General features: G+C 42.7%; 1 protein-coding gene across 1 annotated transcript; it reads right to left on the bottom strand.

The window, feature by feature from the left end:
• Positions 1-8,489: 8,489 nt before the first annotated feature.
• BCDIN3D (BCDIN3 domain containing RNA methyltransferase) lies at positions 8,490-17,364 on the bottom strand. The gene is made up of 2 exons (XM_036761062.1): positions 17,101-17,364; positions 8,490-9,780 (listed from the first exon to the last, which is right to left on the bottom strand). Exons 1-2 carry the CDS (start codon positions 17,338-17,340, stop codon positions 9,190-9,192), a joined length of 831 nt encoding a protein of 276 aa, XP_036616957.1. The 5' UTR covers positions 17,341-17,364; the 3' UTR covers positions 8,490-9,189.
• Positions 17,365-21,318: the final 3,954 nt, after the last annotated feature.

The raw sequence follows: 21,318 nt of genomic DNA, 5'->3' as shown, positions 1-21,318 counted from the left end.
TGGGCCTTTATAGGTGGCAAGGAAGTTAAACCAGTGATAATCCCAAGAATAGGTTCCCTAAAGGAAGACCAGTCCTGCTTCCAATAAACAAAAGCCACTCCTACCATACTGCAGCTCTTGGTAACAAAGTCCCAATAATTTTCTAGAGAACTTCTATTTATTTATTTAATATATTTAGTTTTCAGCATTGATTTTCACAAGAATTTGAATTACAAATTTTCTCCCCATTTCTACCCTCCCGCCCACTCCAAGATGGCATATATTCTGGTTGCCCCGTTCCCCAGTCAGCCCTCTCTTCTGTCACCCCATTCCCTTACCATCCTCTTTCCCTTCTTCTCTTGTAGGGCAAGATAAATTTCTACGCCCCATTGCCTGTGTATCTTATTTCCTAGTTGCATGCAAAAACTTTTTTTTTGTTTTTGAACGTCTGTTTTTAAAACTTTGAGTTCCAAATTCTCTCCCCTCTTCCCTCCCCACCCACCCTCCCTAAGAAATCAAGCAATTCAACATAGGCCACATGTGTATCATTATGTAAAACCCTTCCACAACACTCATGTTGTGAAAGATTAACTATGTTTTGCTCCTTCCTAACCTATCCCCCTTTATTGAATTTTCTCCCTTGACCCTGTCCCTTTTCGAAAGTGTTTGTTTTTGATTACCTCCTCCCCCTCTCTGCCCTCCCTTCTATCGTCCCCCCTTTTTTATCTTCTTCCTCCTTCTTTCCTGTGGGATAAGATACCCAATTGAGTGTGTATGGTATTCCCTCCTCAGGTCAAATCCAATGAGAGCAAGATTTACTCATTCCTCCTCACCTGCCTTCTCTTCTCTTCCTACAGAACTTTTTTTTCTTGCCACTTTTATGCAAGATAATTTACCCCATTCTATCTCTCCCTTTCTCCCTCTCTTGATATATTCCTCTCATCCCTTAATTTGATTTTATTTTTTTAGATATCATCCCTTCATCTTCAACTCACCCTGTGCCCTCTGTCAATACATATATAGCCTACATATATACATACAGACACACACATATGTATATATATACATACACACACACATATATACATATATATATATATGCATATTCCTTTCAGCTACTATGATACTGAGGTCTCATGAATCATACACATCATCTTTCCATGTAGGAATGTAAACAAAACAGTTCTACTTTAGTAAGTCCCTTATGATTTCTCTTTCTTGTTTACCTTTTCATGCTTCTCTTGATTCTTGTGTTTGAAAGTCAAATTTTCTATTCAGCTCTAGTCTTTTCACTGAGAAAGCTTGAAAGTCCTCTATTTTATTGAAAGTCCATATTTTGCCTTGGAGCATGATACTCAGTTTTGCTAGGTAGGTAATTCTGGGTAGGTTTTAATCCTAACTCCATTAACCTCCGGAATACCGCATTTCAAGCCCTTAGGTCCCTTAATGTGGAAGCTACTAGATCCTGTGTCATCCTGATTATTTTTCTACAATACTCAAATTGTTTCTTTCTGGCTGCTTGCAGTATTTTCTCCTTGATCTGGGAGCTCTGGAATATTCCTAGGGGTTTTCTTTTTGGGATCTTTTTGAGGAGGCAATCTGTGGATTCTTTCAATTTCTATTTTACCTTTGGGCTCTAGAATATAAGGGCAGTTCTTGATAATTTCTTGAAAGATGATATCTAGACTCTTTTTTTGATCATGGCTTTCAGGTAGACCAATAATTTTTAAATTATCTCTCCTGGATCTATTTTCCAGGTCAGTGGTTTTTCCAATGAGATATTTCACATTGTCTTCCACTTTTTCATTCCTTTGGTTCTGTTTTATAATATCTTGATTTCTCATAAAGTCACTAGCTTCTACTTGCTCCAATCTCATTTTTAAGGTAGTATTTTCTTCAGTGGTCTTTTGGACCTCCTTTTCCATTTGGGTAATTCTGCCTTTCAAGGCATTCTTCTCCTCATTGGCTTTTTGGAGCTCTTTTGCCATTTGAGTTAGTCTATTTTTTAAGGTGTTGTTTTCTTCAATATTTTTTTCAGTATTTTTTTTGAGTCTCCTTTAGCAAGTCATTGACTTGTTTTTCATGTCTTTCTTGCATCCTTCTCATTTCTCTTCCCAATTTTTCCTCTACTTCTCTCACTTGCTTTTCCAAATCCTTTTTGAGTTCTTCCATGGACTGAGACCAGTTCATGTTTTTCTTGAAGCTTTTGATGTAGGCTGTTTGACTTTGTTGAGTTCTTCTGGTTATATGTTTTGGTCTTCTTTGTCACCAAAGAAAGATTCCAAAGTCTGAGACTGAATCTGAGTGTGTTTTCGCTGCCTGGCCATGTTCCCAGCCAACTTACTTGACCCTTCAGTTTTTTGTCAGGGTATGACTGCTTGTAGAGTAAAGAGTACTTTGTTCCAAGCTTGAGGGGATGCGCCATTGATTTCAGAGCTATTTCTATACAGCCAACTCTGCCACACCAGCACTCCTCCTTCCCCAAGAACCGCCAACCCAGACCTGATGCAAATCTTAAGCAGGCTGTGCACTCCTGCTCTGATCTGCCACTTAATTCCTCCCACCAGGTGGGCCTGGAGCAGGTAGCAACTGCAGCTGTAGTTCTGTAGCTGCACCACCCCCGCTGTCCCTGGGGCAGTGACCAAACCACGAACTCTTTTCACTCTGTCTCCCGCAGCTTTTCCCACTAACCTTCTCTGTTGTCTTTGGTGTTTGTGGGTTGAGAAGTCTGGTAACTGCCACAGCTCACTGATTCAGGAAGCTAGGGCCTGTTCCACCCAGCTCCTGGTCTGGTTGGTCCTGCTGCCACCCACGCTGGGCTCTACTCCCCTCCGATCCATGCATGATAGACCTCATCTAGCAACCATCCAGGCTGTCCTGGGCTGGATCCCTGCTTCCCTCTGTTATTTTGTGGGTTCCGCAGTTCTAGAATTTGTTCAGAGCCATTTTTTATAGGTTTTTGGAGGGACCTGGCAGGGAGCTCACACAAGCCCCTGCTTTCCAGCTGCCATCTTGGGCTCTGCCCCCCTCTAGAGAACTTTTTGCGACTATAATAATCTTAAAACAATTATGACTTCAGGAAAAAGCCTAGAATAAATAGCACTTGATGAGGAACTTAACACCACCATTAAAATATAAAAAACCAAACAATCTTCTAAAAAGAATCATTCAGACAGTGGGGGTAATGTTAGGGGCACTTCAGAGTAAGTCTCCTGATATGAAAATGATGACCACCAGAAATATTAGGCCCATAGCACAGATGCTTGATCCCTCCAATGCCACCACTGGTTTGGGTTCAGGTCATCTTCAGCAAGGTAGCTAAGTGATCATAAACCTTTTCCTTGAAAACTGTCCTGGGCCCCATAATGTCACCTACTCAGTGTTCTCTGGCCCAGTAGCCAAAACTTCTGCTTCTCTGGATGACATAAAATTGTGGTCCCTTTAGAGGCTTCTAATGAGGAATTATTCCCTTATTCTGCATGTGCGCCTGTGTGTGTGTGGGGGGGGTGGGGTGGTGGTGGTGGTGGTGGTGGTAAGGTATTGGATGAAAACTCACCCTTACCTTCATCCAGGGAATCAGGATTACCATTAAGTCAGCTAAAGCAGAGGTGCCAAACAAAGAGACCTCTGGGAAAGCTACCCAAACCAGATTTAAATGTAATTGGTATATATTTAACAAAATAAATAAAAATATATTAGAATATAGGTAACATTAATATGTAATTTTCTAACTCAATATGAGAAGCCCACAGGGATCCTCCTTTTTTTCATGTTTCTATTTGAGTTTGACACCACTGATCCAAAGGATTGCCTTTCTTCCAAGTGAATTCCCAAGGACAATTTCAAATCCCTCATAGCATTAAAAAGCAAAGCAGCTCCCAATAATTCCAAACCCTATTAAGGAAAGAACTGTCTGAACCATCACAACGGAAAGGAAACCTGCCAATTAAAAGGGAACTTGAACCTCTTTCTTGGTTTGTATAAAACCTTCTGAGTGGGCAAAAATGTCAGTGGGTAGGCAACTTTATCCACAAGAGATGGAATAAAGAAGGAAGGACTGGTGTCACTGACCAGGGTTGACCAGGAGGGTGACATACCTGTTTTGTAACTGGAATGGAATGAGATACTCGTAGTCTTGGGGACAGTGGGATACCATCCCCTGGAGGGCACTGGAATGATGGGGCGGGGGGTGGCAGTAGCCTGGGCTGAAATTGGGGGTGGTGTTGAATAAGAATAAGGGGGTGGTAGAAGCATAAGGAAAGAAGAGAAGAAAAATTTTAAAAACCATTCATACATGTTTCATCTGTTGTGTAACGAAGTTAAAGCTGTAGCGATTACATTATTTTCTGAATAAACACACAAAATGCAAGTTATAACCCATTGGTGGTCAAATATGCTAGGTCTTAACAAGCAAGTGTTGGCAGGCGAGTATGTTGAGCATTGTTGAGAAATCAGCAGGAATATGTGTTTATTTACAATATGATACTATATGGTTACATATTGCATCATCAAATTTCAATGCAGGAAAAAACCCCACAAATTTACAATAAATTACTAAATTTAAGAAGGGTCATTAAAAAACTTTTTTTTGTATTTTTTTTTGAAATGATGCAAATTAAAAAAAACAACAACAACCCAATAAAGGGTTAAAGAAAGCAGATTTCCAGGGGGGTGCTGAGCAAATTTTTTTTTTTTTGCAAAGGTCAATCAAATAGGTTGGGAACCTCTGATCTAAAAGAAGGTTCACTTGGCCATAGCAGGGGAAGGACATTCACGTCAGGGAAGGGATGTTCCATGAGTATATGGGTAATTTTCTTGGGTGAAGTTTTCCTGGGCCATTGCTGATCATGTTTCTGGTCTGTAGTCCAAACACTGAGGGAAGAGACCCAACCCCTCAAGTTCTGGCTGTTTTTGTCATCAGGTGACCAGGAAGCTTTGTCAAAAGAGACAGCTCCTCTATGCACTCTGTGGTGCAGCCATACTGGTCTCCTTGGTTTTCCTCACACACAAACCTTTTATTTCCAGCGCATCCACCACACAACTGCCAAAGTGCTCTAGCACTCTATATGTAATGCCACTCCTCTGCTCAGAAAGCTCTTCCCTTTAGGACAAGATACAAACCCCTCTGTTAGGCATTTGTAGCACTTCGCAATTTGCCTCCTGCCTTTCTAGACTTGAAACACACACTTTATATTCAGCTAAAATGGCCTATTCACTATTCTTCCTTACACTACATTACAACTCGCACTACCCTTGCTTTGGTACTATTCTTGTGCTATCCATGCCTGCAATGCTCTACCAGCTCATCTCCACCTCTTCCATTTCTCTGAAGCATTCCTTCAGGATTCAGTTCAAATGCCACCTTCTGCAGCAAGGCTTCTCCTCTTAAGAGTATCTTCTAGCTACTTTGTCTGTATCTTACAGATACTTGTTTACATACAGGTTGTCTCTCTTGTTAGAAGGTGAGTTCCTTGGGAACAGGGGCTAGGTTTGCTTTTTCTTCATATCCCCAGTGCTTAGCATAGTGCCTGGCACAGATTAAACACTCAATGAAAGCTTGTCTATTGACTGATAAGTGCTGCTATAAATATTTTTGTATATAAGGAAACTTTGCTTCCATCATCAAAACTCCACCAATAGTGCAATTAGTACACCTCTCTTCTCATACTCCCTAATATATATTATGTATTAATTATATCATATATTACAATATATAATTTTATGATACAATATAGAAACATATTATATATGTAAATAACTTATGTTAATTATATTATATATAAATATATTATATATTCTGCTACTGTTCCTCTCTGTATTCATATTTACTTGGAGGGGGGCAGGGAATTTATGGAAGACTTTATACAGATAGGGTATATAAAGGATTTTCTTTGGTCCCAACTATAGTAGCGGCCACTGTCTAATTCTGATCACTGGAACTACATATACCTTCTGCTCCGCTGGGTCCTAACATGAATCTGTCAATCCAACATGCAGTGACTCTCTAGGCTGCATACCTAGGAGTGGTCTGAATAAAAAGGACTACCCTAATTAGGCTCTTTGAAGCCTCCATCTGGATCAATCCAGTGATTGCACAAGGTTCCCCTAGGGGCAACCATTTTTCAGGAGTCTTAAGTGGGGCTTCCACCTGCTGCTGGAAGACAGCGTATCCTCATTCAATAAAATGCTGCCATGTTATGGATCTCTCTGTCCTGGTCCTGTCAAACTCTGCTTAATCTACTTTCACTCTTAAAATTTCAATTACCACCTAGCTGTGAATGACTTTGTAATTTTCATATCTAATACTGACCTTCTACTTTTCCTCCAGTCAAGTGTTTCCTGTTGTCTGAGACATCTCTTTTACAGAGCATTTCCTTCATTTTTATGGGTACCTTCTGTTTCTAGTTCATAGTCATTTCCAAAGGTATTCCTCCCCCTCCCTTGCACAATGAGTCAACCCTCTTAAAAAGAATTAAAAGGAGAAAAAAGCAGTTCCGCAAATTAACAAACACCAGGACCAATGTTCTTTGCTTCCACTTTGATAGTTCCCCATCTCTTTAATGAAGATGAGGTGCATTTTTTTCAACTTTCTCTGAGGCTAACTGTCAATGAACACAGTGTTTATTCCATTTATATTGTGGTCATTACACATATTGTTTTCCTGATTCTGCTTTTTTTCCCTCAGTATCAGCTCAGTCTTTCCATGTTTCTCTAAATTCTTTGTATTCATCACTTCTTATAACATATATCGACTTTTAAGTTCTGACATCATAGCTTAAATTTAACATAACTCTTCCTCTCAGTATTTTAAGGCCAGGTCTTGGCCACCTTCTGCATGCATCTCCTTACTGGTTTTGCTGTTTCTTCCTACTCTACCCATGCTACACACAGCAGCAAGAATCATTTCCTAACATTATTTTGGTCACTTTCCCCTGGTACTCACAGATTTGCAATAGCTTTCTAATATTCCATGCATAAATTTCAAATTCCTTACCAGAACTTACTATTAAGGCCTTAACATATATTCTCCCTTCCCCACAAATGAATCTCTTGGTTCAATCTCTCCTTTCAAATGTCTCCCTTCTTCTCCCTCAATATGTGCCTCACTCTTCCTGCCTCTATGTTCTCAATTTCTGCCAATTTTTCCAAGTGGGATTCTTGTTCCGATAATAGGACTCCCCACTCTTCTCACTATTCACTGCAGGAGGGACCACCTTTCATCTGTTCTCCATCTTGAATACACATAATTGTTTGTACACTGTCTCCTCATTGGAATGTGAGCTCTCTGAGATCAAGGACCTTGCATTTGTCTTTCTTTGTATCCCCAGCACTTATCACAGTGCCTAGCATTAAGTAAGCACTTAATAAATGCTTGTTGACTGAAATTAAGACTTAGAGCTGGAAGGAATCTTAAAGGGCTAGCATGACTCCTTCATTTATTTACAAAAAGTTTCATTGATGTCTTTTTTTACATCACAGTCATTTCCGGATACACACCCTATCCCACTTGGGAAGCCTTTCCAAGTTATAAAGAAAAACAGTTAAATAAAACCAACTCAAAAAGTGACCCAGTCTGATAGTTTATGTATGCATCATTCCGCAGTCTCCCTGCTTCTCCAAGAAAAGGAAGGAAGTGTACTTCCTCCTTTCTTCTCCGGGGTTGAATGGTCATTCTAAATACACAGTGTATGGCTTCAAGTTAGTGGTCTTTTCTTTTATATTACTGGATATGAAGTTTTCTGGGTTTTATTTACTTGAGTCTCTACATCCATACCAGTCCTCTCATGTTCCTCATGTTTTACAGTCATCATTTCTTAGTGCACAGTAATTCTGTACTATATTCATATAACATTTGTTTGACCATTCCCTGATGGACACCCACTTTTTTTTTTCCACAGGTTTCAGCAACTACAAAAAAAAAATGCTACTGTGAATACTTTGTAAATATGAGGTCTTTCTTTTTGTCTTTGACCTCCTTGGGATATGTATCCAACAGTGGAATCTCTGGGTCAAATGCAAGAATTTCAACCCCCTCATTTAATAGATAAGGAAACTAGATGTCCGGAATCTGGGTAATAAGTGACAGAAGCAGATTATTCAAAGGCCATCATACCATGGTTATCCATCCTTTCCACCACCCAAACTCCTCGAGACCCAGCTCTTCCAAGAAGGCTTTCTCATCTGAAAATCCCTGACTCTGGTCAACCTAATCCTTGCTATTTTACATCTGTATTTCTGTCTAACTGTTAAATCTGCATTTACATACATACTTCCCTTTACATTTCCTTTAGACTCTCATGCTTACCTGTTTTAGAAGCGACCATTAGACTGGGAGAGCCCCAGCGAGAGAGTACAACTGATCATAGCTAACCCTTCTCTGTAACTCACAGACACTCTGTTCCAGACTGATGTTGATATTCTGCAGCTGAGAAAGTTGAGGATTCCCTTGGATATCTCAGGATGTCTCTTCACTCTTACCCATTTAAAAAAAATCCACATTATAAAACAAAGCAAAATACATTATTTTTATTGAATTACATGTTGATTTTGTAATTTGTATTTATTGGTTCTGTCGGGGCATACACATCCAACTGATTGCATTTGTGTGGCCCGCCCTAAGTCTCTGAATATTTTAGACCCGGCCTTTTTGACAGAGATAAGATGGCTTTTCCATAAACCTTTACTTTAGACAGTTCAGTAAGTCCTCATTCCAGATTATATGGTTTCAGCATGATGCCTAGGAATATCATAGGTGAAAACAGCTTGTCTTTTTCTAGTCCAAAGTCCCCCCCCAAGAAACCAGACCAAACCCAAATATGATCAAATCACTTCAGAGCAGGCCAGGTTCCAGCTCATCCTCCTTTGAAGAAACGCCCCCCAGACAGCCTCTGCACCACGTCCAAACTTACAAAGGACATCCCTGTACTCTACACCAGAAATCCCAGGACTTTGCTGATTCGGGCTTCTCCTATTCATGATCTATCCCCCAAGCAATGGAGAACAAGTACCATTTACCTTGATCATTCATCCAATAACTTCTATTGGGTTTTGATGCTACCTTGTTAACAGTTAAGGAGAGGATGAACCCAGAAATCTCCTCAGCTATGTCAGTATTCTTTCAATTTCTCTTAATCTGCTTCTCCACCCCCCCCCCCCCACCTTGCTGCTTTGAGGAGATCAATCTACTCTATTCATTATGTATCATCTTGATTACAGGTATGGCGTAGGCGCTGATGACTGGTTTGCCCTGAAGAGCAAGAGACTTCGGTCCCAGCTAGTGCTGCCAAAGCAGCACACCAGCTCCATGCCATGGTCATTGGTAAGAATCTGAATGATACGGTCAGCCATGTCACCACGAATGGCAAGAGAACGAAAGTGGTCAAAGTTATGGCGGCCTAGCTTTCGAAGGCGCCTGGCAGCTGCCCGGTAACATTTCCAAGGCTGTGGTTCAACCAGGAGGTAGCGGCAGAGAGAAGCAAGACGGGCCAGGAATTCAAGTAGGCCATTGTCCCCGTGGTTCAGATGGATCCACATGGTGATGGACATACAGAAGACTATATCAAAGGCTGAGCGGCCAAACTGGTTCAGGAAAGAACTCAAAAGGGGCTCCCGGGTCTGGGGATCCATGATGTCCAAGGTAACAAAGGATATAGTTGCAGGGAAGGGGCAGTCTTTCTCAGCTCGATCCACCAGGACAGGGTCAATGTCACAGCAAAGGAAGCGGAGGTCTCTAGTGGAAACTGGACAGATCTCTCCCTCTTCAAGGGAGAGGAAATGTCTGTATAGAGCAATACTCAGCTCCTGTGGAAATTCAAAAGAGCACCGTCATTTTTCAACCTCTCCCTAGGGAGTGGGAGGAGAAGAAAACAGCTCCCCCTTTCCTAGGGCACATCCGCCGTGTCACCATTATATGTCATTTGGGCAGAATTAGGAGCAATAGAGGAAAGCTGCAGATGGGCAGAAGTTGGCTAACTGTAAGGGAAGAATTCCTAACAAGCAGAGTTATCCCAAAGCACAGAGAACTGCCTCGACAAGTCAGGTATTCTCTTTCACTAGAGGTCTTCTAGGGAAGGCTGGAGGACCATGCCTTAAGTAGTGGTTGCATTAGATGGCCCTTGCAGGGCTGAGATTCTGTGAAATGATTCTAGCATTAACCTGATTTATCTGATCTTGAAGTGCCTTCCACACCTACAAATGAGAAGCTGGCTTTGTTCAGCAAGCACGGGGTACTTGAGAAGTGACTTACTGGCCTACTGTTCGCACTGCCCTAAGCCACATCTAGAACAGGCATCCCGCCCAGAGGAGCGAGCTTTCGTTTAGGCTCTCGGCACCCTCCAGTGGACACAGGGTGTCACGAACCGTCTGTATTTTCTGTTTGGGTTCTTGAGGGAAAGAGGCCCCACCAAGCTCCACCCAAGGAGCGGAGAGAGACATATCCTAGCAGGACACTAAAAACAGCAATCCGTGTCTATGTCACAACCTGAGGAGGTGGGCAGTGCAACGTCATTGTTGTTGTGCAGTCACGTCTGGCTCCTGGTGACCCGTTTGGGGTTTTCTTGGTAAAGACACTGGAGTGGTTTGCCAATTCCTGCTCCAGCTTATTTTGCAGGTGAAGAAACTGAGGCAGACAGGGTTAAGTAACTTGCCAAAGGTCACACAGCCAGTAACTCCAGATTTGAACTCGGCTCCTCTTGACTCTAAGCCCAGCATCCCATCCGCTGAGCCACTACCTGCCACAAATATTGTCACTCTCATCTTTTTGTTTTTTGTTTATTTTTTGGGGGGGGAAGGCAGGGCAATTGGGGTTAAGTGACTTGCTCAAGGTCACACGGCTAGTAAATGTGTCAAGTGTCTGAGGCTGGATTTGAACTCAGGTCCTTCTGACTCCAGGGCTTAACTGATGAGGAAATAGGCTCAGAAAAATTAAATGGCTCCTCAGGGTTACAGAGATAGCACAAGCCGTCTGGGACTTTTCTACTACCTCTCGATGGCCCCTCGTGCAACGCTACAACCAGAAGGACCTGACCTCATCCAACCCTCTCGTTTCATCGATGAAAGCGCTAACATCCAGAGAGGTGAATGATACGCCAAAGGTCACGGCAAACAGCAAAGCCAGGATTCAAACCCAGGTCCTCTAATGAGGACAAATACAACGTTCTTTCCACCGTTTCACCATGATCGCCTACGTTAGATACCTTTACGTTCTCCTTTATTCCATCATTTCACTCAGTTAGCTTTCACCTCTTTCCTAGTGAAATCACCCAACAACTGGTGGGTCTGAGACATCTTAGTGTCTCTCCAGCCTTGGGAACACGGTCCGGGGGACTCAGTTTCCTCATCCGTAAGGCAGGTGCACTACCGGCACTACCTACCTCCACAAGTTATTAGATGAAACCGGAGAATGTCCATAAAAACGCTTTGTAACCATAATGCCCCACAAGATTATCATCCTGGATGATTAGGACATGGATGGGGTTACCGGGGGTCTCTAACCGCCCCACTCCATACCCTCACAACCAGCCCCTTCTCCTCCAGAAACTTACATCCTAAAAACCAAGCTAATGACAACATGTCCTCAAATCTCTTCATTTCCAGTTATTCTGCCGGTCCAGGCGTCAAGTGTCTCGGGCCCCTTGAGAACCAGACTGACGTGTGATTCGGGAAATATTTCACAAAATAAATAAAAATACAGTGAAATGCTGATAACATTATACGGTAATACTCAGTCAGTCTGTGGCCTTTAGGGATCCTTGCGTACACATTAGCGGCCTCCCGTTTCTGTCTGAGTTTGACACCAATGTTGAATTTTATACTACACTCTGTTCTGAACCTTGAGCTTCTCGAACACAAACCCTTCAGCCCTTGTCCCGAGACCTTCCCAACAGCGCCTTCCCATCTCGCTGTACGCGGGTTCAGCCTGTTTCACAGAATTTGCTCATTACTGCCTTTGTGCTTTCACACACATCATTCTTCCTACATACGATTCACTCCCCCCACCCCATACAAGTTATATTTCTCTGGTTTTCAAAAGGCAAATGAAGGGTTCGTTTTCCTCTTCAAGGTCAAGCATTTTGGGGTATGTGTTGAGATAAGGAGGTGGGAGGAGAAAATGACTTTTTGGGAATGTATGCCTGTGATATCGCAGCACTGGTTCCACTACAATTTTTCCTATAGGTTTTTAAAAGGGTCACAAATGTATTAGGGGTATGATTAGAATAAAATTATACCCACTTCAGGGCAGCTAAGTAGCATAGCGGATAGTGGCTAGTGCTCCTGGTCTTGAGTCAGGAGCATCTGAGTTCAAATCAGGCCTCGCACTTACTAGCCGTGTGACTCCGGGCAAGTCACTTAACCTTGTCTGTCTCAATTTTCTCACCTGTAAAATGAGCTGGGGCAGGAAACAGCAAACCACTCCAGTATTTTTGCCAAGAAAACCTCCAAATGGGGTCACAGAGAGTTGGACATGTCTGAAATGACTCAACAAGTCCCCACTTCAAGGCTTCCCTAGCAAAATTCACAACCACTCAAGAGCTTGGCCTAACAACATAATAGTCTTTATCCAAGTGGATGATACAGTTGGATGGGCAATCAGTCCCTTAAATTACATAGCTCGTAATTCATAATTAAATTAAAATAGTTCATCAATTCATATATTTTGGACAGACACTGCAGAAAGACAACTAACTGGGCCCACAACTGAATAGGAGGAAGAAAAGAGGTAAATAGGCTGGACTGCTTTTGGGAAATTTTGTAGCAATGGCGATGATCCTAGGCTGCTCCCTGGAACAAAAACAGCAAAATTATCTTGTTAACATCTATTCTAATAACTGTAAATCATGGAATACCACAGCCTCTTTAGAATCAAAACTTAAGTGACCCAAAGGGCTGTGAAAACACAGGAGGTGGGCATAAGCAAGCTGCAGCATATTATCAAGCAAGAAGTTATATAAAAGATATCAACCCAAAAAGTATGACCAGAAAAGCATGTGGGCCGGTCACAGTGCAAGGGCCACGGACGGCGGGATGAAATGCTACACTGATATCTATAGCATGCCACAGAGTAAGGACTTCTTCTATAGAGGACTGAATGGAAGGCACAAGAATCCAACAGGAACAGAAGGCAAGGGCAGGTTATCTCCTGGCTCTGCTGGAGGGAGTAGCTATGTCCATTGCATGAAGCAGGGTCTCAGGCTGCTGAGGAATTTACAAGTGAAATTTGGATAAGCCTCAACCTGTACTCCTCTCTACTACTTCTCACAGATTCACTCCTCCCCACCTTAGGTTGGTACTATTCTAATAAAATACCATACCAGCAAATCGCAGCTAGGCCTTGTGCTTCCCAGTTTTCAGCAAAGGCCATGCTGAAGTGCATGAACTGTGCAGAAATCCATTTTGCTCAGGATTCCATCCTGGCACTAAAAACCTCTTAAGTTGCCTCTTGATGGGCAGGGAGGGTGAACGTTTCTCCTCTCTCTAGTCCATCCTCCCGATTGGTGGCTCCCGATTGGCTTAACGATCAAACATAAAATCCTCTGACTTTTAAAGCCCTTCCTCCCTTCCCAGTCTTCTTACACCTTACTCCCCTCCTCCGTTCCAGTGACAAAGCCTTTCTTACTGTTCCTCATACAGGAGACACTCCTCACTTCTAATTTTCAGTAGTGGTCCCCAGGTCTGGGACTCTCTCCCTTATCATCTCCTCCTCCTGAAAATGATGGCACTGGAAAGACCGCAGTTCCAATCCAGCCTCAGATGCATACTAGCTGTGTCACCCTGGGCAAGTCACCTAACCTGCCTGCCTCAGTTGCCTCCACTGTAAAATGCGGATAATAACTGCATCTACCTCCCACTCGATCAATAAGCATTTAATGAGCGCCTACTGGGTGCCAGGCACTGCGCTAAACGTTGCAGTATACACAAAGTGGCAATAGACAGTCCCTGCTCTCAAAGAGCTCACAATCTCTGGGCTGCTGCGCTATGGTCACTTCTTTGTAGGTGCCTAGCACACAGCATGTTCTTAAGAAATTGACTAGCCTTTAGGGGGGTGGAGCCAAGATGCCGGCTGGAAAGCAGGGACTTGTATGAGCTCCCTGCCGAGTCCCTCCAAAAACCTATAAAAAATGGCTATGAACCGATTCTAGAACTGCAGAACCCACAAAACACCAGAGGGAAGCAGGGCTCCAGCCCAGAACAGCCTGGATGGTCTCTGGGTGAGGTCTATCCCACACAGAGCTGGGAGCTGGGAGTGGAGCAGAGCAGAGCCCAGTGTGAGCGGCTCGGACCAACCAGACCAGAAGCCAGGTAGAGCGGGCCCTAGCGCCCTGAATCAGTGAGCTGTGGCAGTTACCAGACTTCTCAACCCACAAACACCAAAGACAACAGAGAAGATTACTGGGAAAAGCTGTGAGAGAGGAAGGAGTTCACAGTTCAGCCACTGCCCCCGGGGCAGCAGAGGTGGGGCAGCTACAGCTGCTGTTGCTTATGGCCCCAGGTCCACCTGGTGGGAGGAATTAAGTGGCTGATCAGAGCAGGAGTGCACAGCCTGCTGAAGATCTAAGCCCAGTCTGGGTTGGGGGTTCTTGGGGAAGGAGGAGTGCTGGTGTGGCAGAGCTGGAGCATCCCCCCAAAACATGGAACATAGAACTCTTTAGTCTACAAGCAGTCATACCCCGCTGAAAAACTCAAGGGTCAAGTTAGTTGGCTGGGAATATGGCCAGGCAGCGAAAACACACCCAGATTCAGTCTCAGACTTTGGATTCTTTCTTTGGTGACAAAGAAGACCAAAACGTACAGCCTAAAGAAGTCAACAAAGTGCAAGAGCCTACTCCAAAAGCCTCCAAGAAAAACATGAACTGGTCCCAGGCCATGGAAGAGCTCAAAAAAGATTTGGAAAAGCAAGTGAGAGAAGTAGAGGAAAAATTGGGAAGAGAAATGAGAAGGATGCGAGAAAAACATGAAAAACAAGTCAATGACTTGCTAAAGGAGACGCAAAAAAATACTGAAAAATACACTGAAGAAAACAACATCTTAAAAAATAGACTAACTCAAATGGCAAAAGAGCTCCAAAAAGCCAATGAGGAGAAGAATGCCTTGAAAGGCAGAATTACCCAAATGGAAAAGGAGGTCCAAAAGACCACTGAAGAAAATACTACCTTAAAAATGAGATTGGAGCAAGTGGAAGCTAGTGACTTTATGAGAAATCAAGATATTGTAAAACAGAATCAAAGGAATGAAAAAATGGAAGACAATGTAAAATATCTCATTGGAAAAATCACTGACCTGGAAAATAGATCCAGGAGAGATAATTTAAAAATTATTGGACTACCTGAAAGCCATGATCAAAAAAAGGGCCTAGAGATCATCTTTCAAGAAATTAGCAAGGAGAACTGCCCTGATATTCTAGAACCACAGGGCAAAATAGAAATTGAAAGAATCCACTGATCGCCTCCTCAAATAGATCCCAAAAAGAAATCTCCTAGGAATATTGTCGCCAAATTCCAGAGCTCTCAGATCAAGGAGAAAATACTGCAAGCAGCCAGAAAGAAACAATTTGAGTATTGTGGAAATACAATCAGAATAACACTTGGGTTATCTGGCAGCTTCTACATTAAGAGATCAAAGGGCTTGGAATACGATATTCTGGAAGTCAGTGGAGCTAGGATTAAAACCAAGAATCACCTATCCAGCAAAACTGAGTATCATGCTCCAAGGCAAAATATGGATTTTCAATAAAATAGAGGACTTTCAAGCTTTCTCAGTGAAAAGACCAGAGCTGAATAGAACATTTGACTTTCAAACACAAGAATCAAGAGAAGCATGATAAGGTAAACAAGAAAGAGAAATCATAAGGGACTTACTAAAGTTGAACTGTTTTGTTTACATTCCTACATGGAAAGATGATGTGTACGATTCATGAGACCTCAATATCATAGTAGCTGAAAGGAACATGCATATACATATATATATATATATGTATGTTTATGTATATATATATAAGTGAATGTGCATGTATGTATATATGTATGTGTGTGTGTATATATATATATATATATATATATAGGGAGAGAGAGAGAGAGAGAGCGTGAGAGAGAGCAGACACAGGGTGAGTGGAAGATGAAGGGAAGATATCTAAAAGAAATAAAATCAAATTAAGGCATGAGAGAGGAATATGTTGAGAGAGGAAGAGATAGAATGGGGTGGATTATCTCGCATAAAGGTGGCAAGAGGAAGCAGTTCTGTGGGAGGAGGGGAGAGGGCAGGTGAGGGGGAAATGAGTGAATCTTGCTCTCATCAAATTTGGCCTGAGGAGGGAATACCATACATACTCAATTGGGTATCTTACCCCACAGGAAAGAAGAGGGAAGAAGATAAAAAAAAGGGGGGGATGATAGAAGGGGAGGGCAGATGGGGGAGGAGGTAATCAAAAACAAACACTTTGGAAAGGGGACAGGGTCAAGGGAGAAAATTCAATAAAGGGGGATGGGTTGGGAAGGAGCAAAATATAGTGAGTCTTTCACAACACGAGTACTGTGGAAGGGTTTTGCATAATGATACGCATGTGGCCTATGTTGAATTGCTTGACTTCTTAGGGAGGGTGGGTGGGAAGGGAAGAGGGGAGAGAATTTGGAACTCAAAGTTTTAAAAACAGATGTTCTAAAACAACAAAAACAAAAGTTTTTGCATGCAACTAGAAAATAAGATACAGAGGCAATGGGGCATAGAAATTTATCTTGCCCTACAAGAAAGGAAGGGAAAAGGTGATAGGAGGGGAGTGGGGTGACAGAAGGGAGGGCTGACTGGGGAACAGGGCAACCAGAATATACGTCATCTTGGAGTGGGGGGGAGGATAGAAATGGGGAGAAAATTTGTAATTCAAACTCTTGTGAAAATCAATGCTGAAAACTAAATATGTTAAATAAATAAATTTTAAAAAAAACCCTTTTAAAAAAAAGAAAGAAATTGACTAGTCTCCAGGGGATCCGTAGGGAAAAAAAATATCTTGGGAACGCGCGGGCCCCTTAAAAGAGCACGACACGTGGCCCCGGCAACGCCTTCGGGCAGCTTTTCCTCCCCCCCAGCCCAGGGGAGGGGCCCGAGCATGCGCAGAGCTCTCCAGTTACTCACCCCGGAGTTACAGCCCACATCAAGCCCCAGCAGCGGCCGAGGATCGGGGCCTCCCGGGGGAAACAGCCGCCGCAGCAGCGCCGGGGGCAGGAGGCGAAGCCGCTGTTCGGGCGGGTGGAAGCGGGAGTAACTGGGGAAGTTTCCGTACGGGGCGGCCCCGGGCTCCAAGAACCCTGCTTCGGCCGTCACCGTTTCCTCGTCGGTGGCAGCCTCCGCCACCGGCAAGATGGGCGCCGCCATTGGCTTTAGTCCGTTGCGGTTGGATCCCGGGGAAACCGGAAAGCATGGAACTTTTGGACCGGGGCACTTTTAGTTCCGGGCGGCGCAGCGCGCAGGCGTATGATTCTCGTGCATGCGCTCCTTCCGGCTAAAGCCAGAGGGCTTACATAATGGAAGTAAAGTGGTTTCATCCTGGTCCGCTTTTATCCTTAATTCAGATGCTAGTGACCTTTTCCGCACGCCCACAATCTATTCCCTCACATATGATTAACAGGAATAGAATGAATGAATGAATGCATGAATGAATGAATGAATGATTTTGGTGTGTTCCTCTCCTGACTTATTTCACAAAGGCTCCAGCCATGCTTGTTTATAGTCACTGTTCCTCAGTCTCATAGGAGCTCTGGTAGGAAAAAATAGGGTGGGAACCATAGTTATTTGGAAGGTTGTGGTCACTTAAAGTACTCTAATGGATTTATAATCTCCTCAGTTTGGGAATTCCAGCATCCTGCTTGGAATGAGGAAGACTCATCTTCCTGAGTTCAAATCTGGCCTTACACACTTACTAGCTGTATGACTTAGGTCACTTAATCCTGTTTGCCTCAGTTTCCTGTTGCTCAATTTCCAGACAAGGAACTAGCAAACTACTATCTCCGTGAGAAAATGGGGTTGCAAATACGCGGAGAGGTGACCCAGGTGGGGTGACAGATGCACTGAAATGACTTAATGACAAGAACTTATCCATACCCGAGGATCCCGTGCAATCATAATAGCAAAGATTTATATAGTGCTTTAAGATTCTCGAAACGCTTTACATATATCATCAGAGCCTCAAAACAACCCTATTAGGTATGTGTAATTATTACCTCCGTTTTACAGAGGAGGAATCTGAGATCGATAGTGGTTAAGTGAGCTGACCAGGGTCACACAGATCGTAAGAAAGTGTTAAAGTCAGAGCTATTCTAATTACAGCACTCTTACCCCACAACTCTTGCCACGTGTCCTTCCCTAAGTTCATCACAGAGGGTCCACCCAGGAGACCTTCTCTAATATTTCCTGACATTTCTAGCATACCAGTGAAGCTTTCCGGCAGTCCACTGGTCATTTCTTGCTCTTACTACATGACCGGTATATCTCTTCTAAGTATACATTTTCCTGATGACATCTTTTACCACCGTTCTTCCTCATTAGTTCTGTATTGCAGCTCGAACATCGCATACTCACTATCATTCTTTAGTATCTCTACAGCTTGTCTTCCCGCCAATGAGGAACACCTGTAGAATATTGGTATGTGAAAGGCCTTTGTTTCCAAAGGAAGCTTGGAGTCTTTTATTAAGAGAGTTTTGTAATTTTCCAAAGGCAATCCCGCCTGCCCTTCTTCACCTGGAATTATGTCCAACTATAGGAACAACTCATGGTCCATCTGTACAGTTATGGACATACATACCGATGGGCAAGTTCAGTAGGTTTTATTCAGATGCATGTAACATTCTTTCCTGGGTGGTTACAGGAACTCACCAACCACAGAGAAGCTCTTTTCATCTTGGAATTTGTTCCAGATCTTCATCCTAACAGTAAACAATTTTAGTGGGTACCAAGCGACATATAGAATGATCTCTGGTGCTCCAAAATGGAACAAGATAAATAGGTTACAGTGGGGCCTACAGAAAAAGTGGAGTATAAACCCTCCACGATGACATACCTGGGTTCTCATACCCCTGGTGTTTCATACCTCATACATAGGCTGTGAGAGACCTTCAGTCATTCTTTGGGTTTAACTCATTCCTTTAATGTGCTCTCACACTAGCAGGTCTACATTCTCAAAAATCCACCAGCACTACCACCACCATGTTACATTCAAACCCTCTGTTGAAGAAAAAATGTATTTCCCTTATTAATTCCCCTAGCTCTTGAGTGCCTGTCCAGTGGTTTTGATCTATATAATCAGCTCACAAGGCAATACATTCAATGTGTGATATTTATATAACCAACCATCTACAATAATGACCTAGATCTTAAACATAACCATTTACCTAGTTAACCAAAAGATAGATTAAAGCAAATGCATAAACAATAAAATACGTCACAGTGCACATAAACCGAGATTGTGCTGTTTTACTAAGGCACACTAGCTATGGTGAGGTAGATGCATGTGATTAGAATAACTCAAGATTCTAGATTACATGTGTCAACATTATCAGTCCATCCATGACCATCTGCACCACACTAAAAGTGCTTCTCTGCTCACCACTTGGTCGTTGATCCATTGGCCTGACGCAGAAATGCTTATTGATTTGATCCTCACCACTCTCTACGGTTAAAGAAATCCTTTTCTCTTCCAGAACAAAATGTTAGCTCTTAATGTGAATAGCAGTTCTCTTTAAACCAGACAACTGCCAAGCTCATCCAACTGGCTGTCTCTGGAGGTGTACAGATCAGGCCAATCACTCATTCACCTGCTGCCTAACGAGAGTAGAACTCACAGCAACACAATTCAGGTTGCCCTTTGAATCCGGCTCACCTGGATGCCACAGAAATTCCAAACCCCGGTGACAGACAAGAAGCTCTTCTGAAAAGCTTTACCTTTTTCTGCCTCTGGGTGGTGCTAAAGGGCAACAGCCAACAGTGGAACTCCTGAAATGGAAGGAATTCTTGGTTAGGGAATCATATCTCCTCTCTCCGACCAATCAGGAATTGCTCATCCTCTGGTGACTGTCGCAAACAGCCACAGTGCGTGGCATAGATTTTTAGCACCCTCTGTTGTGTTTTCACCTCTCCTTGAGTTTCTCTATTTCCTTTACTGCAATCTCTTGCCTTCTGCTTAGTGGCTTAAATGAGAGCCTCGTGACTCTAAGTGACAGTTTTTTTTACTTAAAGAGTCACAACTCCCCAGTTTTCTCCTATCAAGTCAATAGTCCTTTTAAAATTATACCCCAGCCTTCAAATTTTTATAGGATGTTTTTTAGTTTTATCCTCGTTAGTGGTAAAACATCTATATGCAAATTAGCCCACATATCCTCATACATTACAGTTCTCTGAAGTTCTCAGCGTGATCCATCTCTCTGATGACCCTGAAACTGTTTCTTTACATGCACATTTCTCAGATTTTCAACAAAATATCATTCGCCGCCTCATTATGACATTAATTTTCTTCCAACGCAAGGGAGGCACCTTGTTGACTACAAATTCAGATGATTTTCTCTCTCAAACTGTCCAAATCCCTTCTGAAAGCTGTTTCTTCATATGCCTATTTTAACAGTGTATATTAAAACAGAGTTCTTTTACCACTTACACATCAAAATGTTCACCCACAACCATGGCAATATCCCACACCCTCTGACAATTAGTATAAATTTCATCATTTACACAAAAATATGTTTTCTGCCTTTTTCATCATTAATTGTTCCTTATGAAAAGGACCTTAAAGAGAGGGTATCTTGTAGGAACACACATGTCCCCGTTTTATCCCTCTCTTGGTGTCAGTGATCAGAGGATGACCAAGTCATTGGACAAGGGTTATTTCTGTGTCTGTTTTTCAAAGAATCTTAAATTATTAGTTATGGATAGGAGACACCCTTTCGGAAATGAGCATTTGAGGAGGTCATTTACTTTAGTGAATCGAATGCTTAGTCATAACTAACAAATAGGGGCAGCTAGGTGGCGAAGTGAGTAGAGCATCGGCCCTGGAGTCAGGAGAACCTGAGTTCAAATCTGGCCTCAGACACTTGACACGTACTAGCTATGTGACCTTGGGCAAGTCACTTAACCCAAATTGCTCTGCCCCCCCCAAAACAAAAAAAAACCCATAATTAACAAATAGTAAACACAATGAGATCTTATATTATTTCTATCTTTCAGTCAAATGTAAAACGGTAAAGATTGTTGAAAAGCATTCATGAAAGCCTGCTTGTTCTGCACTAATGCATTCATTGAGGATATCTTTAATTTTTGTATAGTCTCACTTAAAGATTTCACGTGTGTTTGTGTGTGTGTGTGTGT

The sequence above is a fragment of the Trichosurus vulpecula genome, chromosome 5 (assembly GCF_011100635.1).
Source record: "Trichosurus vulpecula isolate mTriVul1 chromosome 5, mTriVul1.pri, whole genome shotgun sequence".
NCBI lineage: Eukaryota > Metazoa > Chordata > Mammalia > Diprotodontia > Phalangeridae > Trichosurus > Trichosurus vulpecula.
The sequence above is the reverse complement of the archived record's forward strand: the minus strand, read 5'-3'. Positions and strand labels throughout refer to the sequence as shown.